This window comes from Colobus angolensis, unplaced genomic scaffold, assembly GCF_000951035.1.
Source record: "Colobus angolensis palliatus isolate OR3802 unplaced genomic scaffold, Cang.pa_1.0 Scaffold440, whole genome shotgun sequence".
Lineage (NCBI taxonomy): Eukaryota > Metazoa > Chordata > Mammalia > Primates > Cercopithecidae > Colobus > Colobus angolensis.
The window spans coordinates 1,724,612-1,736,910 of NW_012117822.1; the positions used below are offsets into that span (position 1 = coordinate 1,724,612).

The 12,299-nt window shown below is 41.4% G+C and overlaps 1 protein-coding gene across 1 annotated transcript in view; it reads right to left on the reverse strand.

Moving 5' to 3' along the window:
• Positions 1 to 282: 282 nt before the first annotated feature.
• The window catches only part of LOC105522843 (double-stranded RNA-binding protein Staufen homolog 2-like), a 166,387-nt gene continuing 154,370 nt past the window's right edge, over positions 283 to 12,299 (reverse strand). The window contains exons 5-6 of the mRNA XM_011957437.1: positions 2,531 to 2,619; positions 283 to 1,381 (exon numbers count right to left, since the gene is read on the reverse strand). Of these exons, the coding sequence (XP_011812827.1) occupies positions 1,288 to 1,381; positions 2,531 to 2,619 (183 nt within the window). The 3' untranslated portion in view covers positions 283 to 1,287. The remainder of the gene's footprint in view (positions 1,382 to 2,530; positions 2,620 to 12,299) is intronic.

The window sequence follows — 12,299 nt, forward strand, 5'->3', positions numbered from 1 at the left end:
CCTATTGTCATGTTGAGTCGAGCAGTTAGACCATATAGTGTTTTCTCATTGCACAACGTTTGCAAATCAATAAGGAGAAAGCCTGAACAATGCGATGACGTTGGCCAGGAACCGGCCCGAGTCACCCAGGAGGCGGCTCTGCAGTTTCGCAGGTACAGCCTATCCGTTCTCTAATCCCACTGCTGGGCAGGGTGACTAGGCCGGGTGGTGGCCTTTCAGATGGGTTTCACGGAGGTGATATTTAAAAGATGAGCGTGAGAGAACGAAAGAACAACAGCAGCGTTTCACACAGAAACCAACCACATTTTTACTGCATTTGCTCCACGCTGGATTCCAACATGCTGGCCTGGAGCGTGGCTGGCTGGAAGCAACTCCAACAGGTTTTTCCCTTCCCCGCCATGTACATTATTTATTTTTGATCCTACTCACTGTCCCAAGTCCAGAGGCAGTTACAAAAAACACTCTTGATGCAAACCGTGAGTGGCTACAACACATGGATGGGGGTGGGCGCGATTCCCACAACAGGGAGTGGAATCCGGGAAAATGATATATAGGGGCAAGACGCCCCCTTACTTGCTAAGAGTACATGGAGCTCAAAACCCACAATTGCTTTGTTTTGTTTCTCAGCTCCTGGAGTATGTTGAAACTACTTGCTCCTAACATTAGTTTGTATTTTTCATCAAATATCTGACCTGATTTAAAACATGTTTGTTTGCATACATCTTTTTTGTAGTGCACCTTATAGTTATTCCTACTGATATAGGATGAAGATTATAAATATCTGCATAAAAAGAGAAACCATGTGACTCTATATGAAGACAACCATCACATTCCACAGCACATCATTGGTTCATTTTTGAATTGTCAAGCATTATTTAAAATGAGAGAGAGAGAGAATATAACTGAACACAAGCACCACGACAAAACAATCATAACAACAGAACCAAACCCAACTTCTCTATTATTAATCATGTTAAAATTTTAGCTTTGTTTCTAACACTTTTCTTTACTTGTTATTTTAAGCTCCAGTAGCAGGATCAGATTTCTGCTGCCTCTGGGCAAATGAGTTATGATCTGATCTCGAGTTCCAAGGGAAATGCTCAAAGTTTTATTTTTCCCCAGTTGAATAAACAGTACCATGTATATTATCTCTTGTGTTAGAATAGTGTTGTCTTCACATAAGACTCAAATAATGGTATTAGTCATTCATTTCCCTGAACACAGACACCCTCATGCGTGCTGACAGGTTTATAAGGATGCGGTGGCAGCCGCAGGTTCTGGGAGCTGCTAGACGGCCGAGTTTGATTTCTTGCAGTCCTGAGCGACGGAGCCCGGGGGTGCCTGGTTATTGTCCGCTTTCTCTCTCAGATGCTTGGCTTGTCTGAAAGATTAATACATTAACAAGAGCTGAAGGCCTGGGGTTGCACATCTTCAGACATGTTTATTAGCAGATGGCACAGAGGATTCAAAGGTCACCACAAAAGTGACATTTTAAAGTGAAACAACAATATTTATGTTCAGATAGTCTACTGATGAGATCATGTGGAAATGTTTTTGATTAAATTAACTTATAAATGGTTGCCGATCTATAGACAACTTAAAATGCCACGTCTGTTTACCAAATGTTTTCTTCTCACGCTCTCACCTTCTAGATATTAATGACCAAATGCTGTTTTTTCTTATTAATTTTTTTTTTTGTAATGCTCATTTAACTGTAGGATCAGTATATCTGGTTTTTACTTCCTCAGTTGACTATTTTTATTTTCTTTTAAACCTAAAAATGTTATCTCCTGCATGTGTTCTGAGATCCTACCTGCTATTATTACTGCTTGGAAAGAGTTTGAATTCTACTGTATAAATATAAACCTTTCCTTTTTTTTTTTTTTTCAGTATAAATTGAGTCTCTGGAGAGACCCCAAATTCAGTCTCTTTGATGAGACGTTCTGTTCACATCTCATTAAAACAAAGCTACGATCTGGATTTCAGAAATAATTACGATAGCTGCATTTTTACCTTTGTAGCCCTTGGGAGTCACACTTTTGTGGCAACGTGTGCTGGTGTTTCATAGAAAACAATACGAAAAACCAAACACAGCCAAGGGGAGGGGCACCTCCTCTCAACTTCTTTTTCTTTTCTCTCCGCTTTGCCCACAACTTAGCAGGAATGTGAGTGAAAACTTTTACCTCTGAAAATGGCTTAGCCAGACAATGCTCTACAGTATGAAGTGAAAAACAATCTTTTGTAAGTTTTACAAGTCTCTACAGTCAGGACAATACACAAATATTTCCAACAAAGGCAAAGAAATGCAAAATCAATGATCAATTAGTAGGTTAAAACTTTCACAGAAATATTACAGGAGATGTGTATGGCCATACATACTGGTTTTCATTTCTTTACATTTAATTATATTACTAATAATTGTGTAAGATGTAGATACTATTGTCTTGACTTTTTAAAACATTATTATCTATGCCTTATCTTTTGTACAGTTACAATTAAAACTGTGAGAATACTGATGTGATTTACTCACTTTTCAAGAGAACCTTTTTCAATATTCATTGCTCCGTCGATTGGATCCAGTCCTTGTTCAGAAAATTGTTTCAAGGCACTTAAGGCTGCCTAAAAACGAAAACAAACACAGAGAGCCATTCACTGACTTTAGTGTAATGAACAAGTAACTGTGAAAGAAAGCTGAGATAGAAAGACTCTCATTTTCATTAGTCTAAATAAATTTTTTTTTTTGCATTGTTTAACAAAAGTACACTAGAAAGTCTGCATGATCAGGCAGCAGCGTATGTACATAACTGGAACTAGAAGGGCTTTCAGTCTCCTGCCTTATCCCTTCTCCACAGTTTTGCAAAATCGTGATGTTTTATCTGCAAACATGGAAACACCTCGTATAAGCTTAAAATACTTCCATGGTGACATTGCATAATTTCTCACGTTACTGAAACGACACATTCTCTTCCCTCGGGTGTGACATCCACATTTTCCACCTTGAGTATTCTTTCCAAAGTGAGCATAAAGGTATTGTTTAAATTTATAGACATGTAGCCTCAATCAAGGTACAGAATGTCAGCAGAGGAATGGACAGCAGGTTCTAGTGCAGACCGAGGGGATGGATGGTACGATGGGATCCTGAGAGGATGAGGAAGGAGAGAAAGTTTGGGCTGGTCATGCCCTGGGGAGGCAGGCCTGCTGGGCAGAGCCTCCGAGGTGTTGATAGGCTCGGGTGCGTGGGAAGCCGCAGGGTGTGAACAGGCTGGTGGAGCCTTGCTGGATAGCTGGGAGGCACCAAAAATGCCATGCTGATAAGATCTACATAACTTGTTGACACTCTTGTGGATGTTCCAAACTGTTTTTTCTTTGAGTAAGAATTTGGGTCTACCTCCCCTCCCCCAAGCCTGACACTGCTGAGCGAGATTGGAAGGGCTCTATTGAGTCTGAGATGGGTGTGAGCAGGCAGGGCTGTTTTAATCCTGGGGCATCCCGCTGGGTCACACTTGGGGCATCTGTGTCTTCTCAGCTGCCTTTGAAAACAAGCTAGTTCTTGGCGGTGTCCCAAACTTTTATCTGCCAAGAGCTCCTTTAGGGTAGCTAAGTGTATGATTTCCTTTAAATTTCTTTATTCAGAATATATTTTGGAGTTGTGATTTTTTTTTTTAGTTAATAGTCTTGTGAGGTTTACAGAAAACTTGGGCAGGTAGTACACAGAGTTCCCACATTCTTCCCTCCCCTAAATACAGTTTCCCCAATCATTAACATCTTGCAATGGTGTGGTACATTTGTTATAGCTGATGAACAAATATTGATAGCTTATCATTAACTGAAGTCCATGGTTTACATTAGGATTCACTCTGTGTGGTACATTCTATGGGTTTCAACAACTGTCTAATGGCATGTCTCCACCATTCGAGTATTATACAAAATAGTTCCACAGCCCTAAAAATCCTCTGTGCCCCACCTATTCACCTTCCCCCATCCCCTGGCAACCAGCAATCTTTTTACCATCGCTACAGTTTTGCCATATAGTAGTTGGGATCAGACAATATGTCACCTTTTCAGATTGGCTTTTTCACTTAGCAGTGTATATTTGAAACTCCTCTATGTTTTTTTTGTTTGTTTTTTTTGTTTTCTTTTGCGACTGAGTCTTGCTCTGTCACCCAGGCTGGAGTACAGTGGCACAATCTGGGCTCACTGCAACCTCTGCCTACTGGGTTCAAGCGATTCTACTGCCTCAGCCTCCCGAGTAGCTGGGATTACAGGCGTATACCACCATGCCCAGCTAATTTTTGTATTTTTAGTAGAGATGGGGCTTCACCATGTTGGCCATGCCATGTTGGCCATGTTGGTCTCGAACTCCTTACCTCAGGTGATCCACCCACCTCAGCCTCCCATAGTGCTGGGATACAGGCGTGAGCCACTGCACCTGGCCCCTCTGTCTTTTTGTGAATGATACGGCTTTTCATAAATGAGCTTCATAGCTCCTTTCTTTTTACTGCTGAATAATGTCCCATCACATGGACGTACCACAGTTTGTTTGCCCATTTACTTATTGAAGGACATCTTGATTGTTTCCAGTTTTTGGCAATTATGAATAAAACTGCTATAAACATCCATGTGTGGGATTTAATGTGTAATATTCATAATACTTTTTTCTTTCTTCTCTCTTGTTTTTCTATTGTTGCTTTTTAATCACAACTCCTATATCCAAGCAAAAGTTGGCATGTGTCCTTTCTTTTTCTTTAGATTACGCCTTCCTTTCGAATCTTTAAACCGGGCTTCCTAGATCAGAGGTGCTAATGTGAGTGCCCACACAGATCTGCAGCCGTGGCCCGGGCATCCCAAAGCAGGGAGGATGTGGTGCTCAAGTCTCAGTAATCATCATAATCTCTTTGGACCTGGAGCACTACAAGGAGAAGGTCAGTGATGCCACTCCATAGCTCCTGATCCTGGCCCATGCTCATGCTGGACAACAGCCAGGTGGGTTGCAGTGGGAGGTAGGCGTTAACTTCAGTGGGGTAGGAGCCGTGTGGCCATCTCCCTGGGTACTGTTACAGGTAGAATTGTGCTCTTCCCCCAAATTCATATGTTGAAGTCCTAACCCCTAATATCTCAGAATGTGGCCTTATTTAAAAATAAGGTTAGTACAGAGGTAATTCGTTAAGATGAGGTCATACTGGAGTAGGGTAGGTCCCTGATACAATATAACTGGTATCCTTATAAAAAAACAAAACTGGAACACAGACCCACACAGGGAGAATGCCACGTGAAGATGATGGCAGGGGCTGGAGTGATGCCGCAGCAGCCAAGGAATACCAAAGATTGCCAGCAAAGCACCCGAAGTGAGGAGAGGGACCAGGAACAGATTCTCCCTCACAGCCTTCAGAAGGAACCAGCCCTGCCAGCACCTTGCTCTTGAACTTCTAGTCCCCAGAACTGTGAGACAATACACTTCTGTTGATGAAGCCACTCAATCTGTAGTACTTTACTACAGCAGCTCCAGCAAACTATACAGGAACCTCATAGTTTCTCTTTAAGGATAGCAAAATCTCTCTCGCTCTCTCTCTCATTTCCCTGTATTATTTTTTGTTATAAAAATAGTTTTTTGTTACAGAAAAGTCAGAATATATAGACAAGCTAAAAGAATGTAAAAAATATCCACAATCCTGCTCACCATTCACAATTTGGCACATGTCTTTCCATATCACTTGCTTTTTTTTTTGAGATGGAGTCTCACTCTATCACCCAGGCTGGAGTGCAGTGGTGTGATCTTGACTCACTGCAACCTCCACCTCCTGGGTTCAAGCAATTCTTGTACCTCAGCCTCCCGAGTACCTGGGATTACAGGCATGAGCCACCACGCCCAGCTAATGTTTGTGCTTTTAGTAGAGACAGGGTTGCAGGCTGGTCTTGAACTCCTGGCCTCAAGTAACCCACCCGCCTCAGCCTCCCAAAGTATTGGGATTACAGGCATGAGCCTCTGCCTCCAGCCTCCATATCACTTTCTATCCTCTCCCCACGTAGATCAAGTTATGATCTACAAACTTTAGCCTGGATCATATCTTAACACTGTAGGTAACCTGCTTTTTTTTTTTCATTGATAAATAATAATTGTACATATTCATGGGGTATGTAACAATGTTACAATACACATAATGCATAGTGATCAGATCAAGGTAATTAGTACATCCATCATCTCAAACATTTATCATTCCTTTTTGTTGAGTTCATACACTATTCTCCTTCTAGCTGTTTGAAACTATACAACATATTATTGTTAATTATAGTCATTCTACAGTGGTATAGAGCACTAGAACTTATTCCTCATATCTAGCTATAATTTTGTATCCTTTAATAAATTTCTCCCTATCCCTCTCTTTCCCCTACCCTTCCTAGCCTCTAATATCCTCTGCTCTACTTTTTACTTCTATAAGATAAACTTTTTTAGCTTCCACAAATGAGCAAGAACAAGTGGTGTTTAACTTTCTGTGCCCTGCTCATTTCACTTAATGTTTGCCCAGTTCCATCCACATGGCCATAAATGACAGGATTTCATTCTTTTTTATGGCTGAGTAGTATTCCATTGTGTACATATCTCATGGCTTTTTGTCCACTCATCTGTTGTGTGCTCTTTTCATTGAATGTGTGCAGTTTTCTGTATCAACAGAAACATTTTGGTAGCATCATTTCTCATGACTGCACAGTATCCTGTCGACTTTATATGCCCTTGTAGGTTTAGCCAGTCCTACTGTTGGACATTTAGACCAGTTCAAATTTTTAAGCTGTGACCAACACTGCACCAAACTTCCTATTAGTTCAATCTTTGAACTAATCATCTCAATACTTTCTATCTATCTATCTCAATAGATCTATAATCTCAATACTTTCCTTATGATACTATCTATCATCTCAATACTTTCCTTATGATAAATTCCTAAAATTGCATTTCTGAGCCAAAGATGATGCCCATTTTTAAAGATTTTATTTTATTTTTTAGACGGAGTTTCACTCTTGTTGCCCAGGCTGGAGTGCAATGGTGTGATCTTGGCTCACTGCAACCTCCACCTCCTGGGTTCAAGCGATTCTCCTGCCTCAGCCCCCCGAGTAGCTGGTATTACAGGCGTGCACCGCCATGCCAGGTTACTTTTGTGTTTTTAGTAGAGACAGGGTTTCTCCATGTTGGTCAGGCTGGTCTCAAACTCCTGACCTGAGGTGATCTGCCTGCCTCAGCCTCCCAAAGTGCTGGGATTACAGGTGTGAGCCACTGCGCCCAGCCTTAAAGATGTTAGTATGAGCGCTCCATCCACCCTTGGTGAGGTTGTGCCGGCAGCAGCAGTGGGAGGAGGGTGTTACTCTAGGTGCTTCTGGAACTACCTCTCAGAACCATTTTGTGGGTCAGAGAAGCAAACCAGTTTTGTCATCTTTTGACCCCACCTTATTTTAATGTGTTCATCCTGGCTGTTGACCTTCTTCACTAGAGTTGGCTTTGTCTGAAGTTTTGCTGTTTTCAAAAATTAAACTCACCCTCAAAAGACTGAGGTTTGGACAGTTTTCCCCACCCTCCCTGCAAGGAATTCACAGAGGAATTTGACTCTCATGGAGCTTTGATTCAGTGACTCTGAGGTCCTTTTAAGTCCTGAAGTGCTGAGGCGGCTATGCTGAGGGCAGTGCACGTGCCCACAGGCTGTGTCCATCAACCGGGGCCTGCTGTCCCACCTCACACATGCGCGTGGGGCACTAAAGGCCAGGCTCACTCACTTGTAGGATCCAAGGACCAATCCACGCCAGACCTTTTTCCAGATATTCCCAATTTCATGGAGTGGGCACATGAACTGGGAGTTCTTTGTATATTCAACAATTTGAACAAATGACCAGCTATTTTTTCTTCTGATTCATTAAAATGTGAATTATTGGCATAAATTCTGAAATTTATGAATTTTTTCCAAAGTGGACAATTACATTTGAAATTTTATTATTTTTTGTAACATAATGATAAATTATTTAACATTTTCTGTGATGAGAACATTTGAAATATACTCTCAGAGCAATATCGAAATGTACAGTACTCAACTATTAGCTATATTCACCACATTGTGCAGATGTCCAAAAAAATCAAACTTAATCCTTTTTATCTGAGACTTTGTACCCTTTGACTACCATCTTCCCATTCCACCTCCCCCCAGCCTCTGTACCCACCACTGTACTCTCTGCTTCTGTGAGTTCAATTGTTTTATATCCCACATATAAGTGAGAACATGTGGTATTTGTTGATGTTTGGCATATTTCACTTAGCATAATGTTCTCCAGTTCTATCCATGTTGTTGCAGATGACATAATTTATTCCTTTTTAAAAGCTGACTAGTATTCCGTTGTGTCTATCTACCACATTTTCTTTATCCATTCATCCTTTAATGGACATTTAGGTTGATTCCGCATCTTTGCTATTGTGAATATTGTTGCAATAAATATGAGGGTGCAGGTATCTCTTGACATACAGATTTCAAACTTTTTAGGTAAATATCCAGATGTAGCAGTGCTGGGTCCCAAAAGCACTATCACAGAGGGCTACTGAGAGCCAGGAAATGGAACTTTGCAATGCGATACTGCTGAATGGGGTTCCTAAGAGCTCTGGGGCTTCTCAGTCCTGTTTTATTCCTAGCAAGGGCAAAACAACAACTAAAAACAATTTAAAAAAAATCTTTCAAGACATCGTTTTTAGGCTACTTGTAGCCTGTTTTCACTAGGTACATTGGGAATACTTGGTTCTTAGTGTGGCCTGAATACCAGAATCAAATGACCTGCTTCGCCCAGTCCAGGACCCACGGCACCTGATCTCTTCCATCTGAAGAGAGCTGCATATTTGAGACAAAGGCCAGGTCTCAGGGAGCAGCTTCGGTGTTTTAGCTCTTGCAAAATCTCCTGGATGATTTTATCAACATGCCAGGCAGGTCCCCCGTGTGCTGTCAAAACGATCGTCATACCTCCAAGAATGTCCTAGAGTCTGGAATGGCGGTGTGCTCTCTCACCTGATGCCACGAACGGATTTTCAGAATTCTTGCGTGGCTGCTCTCCTCCACAGGTATGCTTAAAGGCTTCCAAGGGGCAGTCCCTTGTCTACCTGATCAGATAACTCAACCCACATCTCACTGATAACCGTGAATACAATAGCTTATAAGTATGAGAGGGATTTCTTTTCAATTTATAAGAGGCAGTGGTGACCGATTTATCTTAACCTACGTAAACAGTAATAGCTACCATTTGATGAACATCACCCCGCCATTGTCATGGGTCTGGACCTTTACCTGCCATGACCTGAGTTATTATCACAGCCCTCGTGAGATAGTTCCTACCCATAAGGAAACAGAGGCTCAGAGGATTCAGTAACCTACTTAAGGTCACACAGCTAGTAAGTGGCAGAGCAGAGATTTGAAACCAACCTATACTCTTGCTCAGGTCTCTTTTTTTTTTTTTTTTTTTTTTGAGACAGAGTCTCACTCTGTTGCTCAGGCTGGAGTACAGTGGTGCAGTCATGGCTTGCTGCAGCCTACACCTCCCAAGCTCAAGCGATTCTCCCACTTCAGCCTCTCAAGTAGCTGGGACTACAGGCAGGCACCACCATACGTGGCTAAATTTTTTTTTTATTTTTAGTATAGACAAAGTCCTGCTATGTCACCAGGCTGGTCTCAAACTCCCAAGCTCAAGCAATCTTCCCACTTTGGCTTTTCAAAGTGCTGGGATCACAGGCGTGGCTCCTGTCTCTTTATCTCCACCAAATTTAAAACCGCTCACATTCAACATACCCGATTTCAGCAGAGCTTCTTTCAGTATTAATATTTCAAAATCACTCATTACCTCTTCCATACTCATTCAATTGTTTCTCACAAATAATTACTTGAGGTAAGCTCGTAAAGTTATCTCCATTTTCTAGAAAAGGGGTGGATTGTTTTGCGGGGAGCACACAGTTTGCCGTCGGCAGTCCGCTCCCAGCCCTGGGTTGACTTTCGAAGCTTCACTTAGCACTTCTGTAGCACTTGCAATTTTGGCTAAAACTAAATGACTAGAGTAATTATTTTGTCACTTGGGTTTTGTTACCCAATGGCCACAGGCAAGACTACTGGATTCTCCATTTCTTTATATTCTGAGTGTCTTGTTCCCTCCTCCATTTCTCTGAAAATTCTTTTTCGTTTCTTCCTTTCCTGTGGCTTCTGGCAGGAGGGAGAAACCCCAGGGTTTTGCTGAGCTTGTGGCATGTAGGATGCTGCAGTGAGAAGAGCCACTGGTATTGCAAAGGTGAAGCGAACGAAAATCAAGGGTGAAGGGTTTAACTGTGGTGTACAGACAGCAACAAGCTCAGTATGTTCAGGAAAACAGAGTGGGCAGGGCCTGCCGACCAGGTACCCCTCTCACAGGTATGGACAGAACCCTCAGAGCGGCTGCCTCCCTGCTCAGCATGAGCTCAAGGAATCACGGCTCTCCTCCCACACTTCATCACCCCTTATTTTCCCAGAAACAACACTTTACAGATTAAAGAATGCTATGGAAAGAGATGAGTTTGCTTCTCTTTCCACAGGAAAACATCCACAATAGGATCATGCCAATAACTGTAAGAGCCACACTACCTTTAGCAAGACCCAAGTATATACTGAAGTCGGCAAGCAGAATGAACTTTTGCTATCAGATCGATGATTTCAAAGAACATATAATGCCGTGGCTTTGTGAACAGTCCACAAAAATGTTTTACTGCATACCTCCAAACCGAAGATGGGAAAATCAACAATATCCTCATTCTAAAACTACTCTAATAGAATAAATTGTTAACTTGCTAGAGGCCAGTTGCTTTAAAAATTCAAAACATTATAAATATGCTACATAATATTAAAAGACACTTTGGAGTGAGCAAAAAATCAAATAACTTTCTTTTGGAAAACATACTTGAAGCTTGATTAAGAAGCAAGCTCTAAACTTTATGTTTACTAAGAGGGTAAATTGATAACGAGGTGTTTAAATCCTACCATCTGCAGTTCACTTTCAGCATGGACAATTTGCTGTGTAATAAGTGTAAACTAATATTGGGGAGTTGTGGGAAGGAGGCAAATCTGGGTTCCTTAATGAGGAACATCCTGAGTGATGCTCAGATCCAAGCTGTGTAACTTCCCACACGCCACGGATTAGAGAATTTCAAAGATACACTAACATAAGTATCCAGAACGCTCCATAAGTCTTTGGCCATAAACAAACGGACAACTAAATGATTTCATTTCCAAGGTCAGAAGATGTTTTCCTAGTAAATCAAAACAAACACATTTAGCATCTACTTGTATGTTACCACAGCCTACTAACTGGAATCTTAAATTCAGCTTTATGACAATTAATATGTTCTGGGATTTAAAAAAAAGAAATAAAAGGCACATCTAAAGCAATAAATTTAGCTTCGTTTGAAGAAGAAAAATTAAAGAAGCATTTTAGAGAAGTGGATGACATTTACTTTCCTTATTCCTGTCTTTTCAGGTCAACACATTCATTTGCGTGTGACTGTGTGTGCGTGTCTCTGTGTGGGTGTGTGTCTGTCCCTTAGAGGAAAGCATCTGCATAGATACAAAAAATATTTTTGTCCCCCAAAGATTTTACAACTGTTTTGTGAGTAAAGCCCCACAGGTTTTAGAACAGATGTCGCTACCATTTCATGTATCGCTTGTTTTGTACGTAGTTACAGCAATGCCAGAAACTTGATGCCAATAAGAGACTTTTCATTGCCTATTTGTTGGCGTGGGTTTGTGCGTGCACGTGTGCGTGTGTGTGCGTGTGTACTCACAGAATGGAGGTGAGTCCAGTCATTTCTGTAATTTCTAACTTTCCTCTTGTCAATTAGCAATTTGCAAATAGTGTTGAAACCAGCCCTGCTTCCTTCTTCAGGATTAAACAGTTTGTAACGACAACATAGCAGCATTTGGCCATTCTCTGAGAGATAAAGGTAGTCTTCATTAGCAAAATATGGACTTATCCCCTTGTGACACGTAGTTCTTTGTGGAGTCTCTGAGCATTCATGCCCAATGGATCTTTTTATTTTCTCTGTTTCCATTTCAGTCTTTCCCCGCCGAGGTCATATTCTGGTTCCCAGAAATAGACAAGTAGTTCCCATTAAAGTCGATGGTAACCAAACATGTCTAAATGTGGCCTCCATTTCTGAAGTGTTCAAAGTTGGGTTTGTTTTGCCTTTTCTCCCGGAAAAGCTTGTTCATGTTGAACTCCTGGGAGCTGATCTAACTGCTAGATTCACCTCAGAATGCACACAGTAG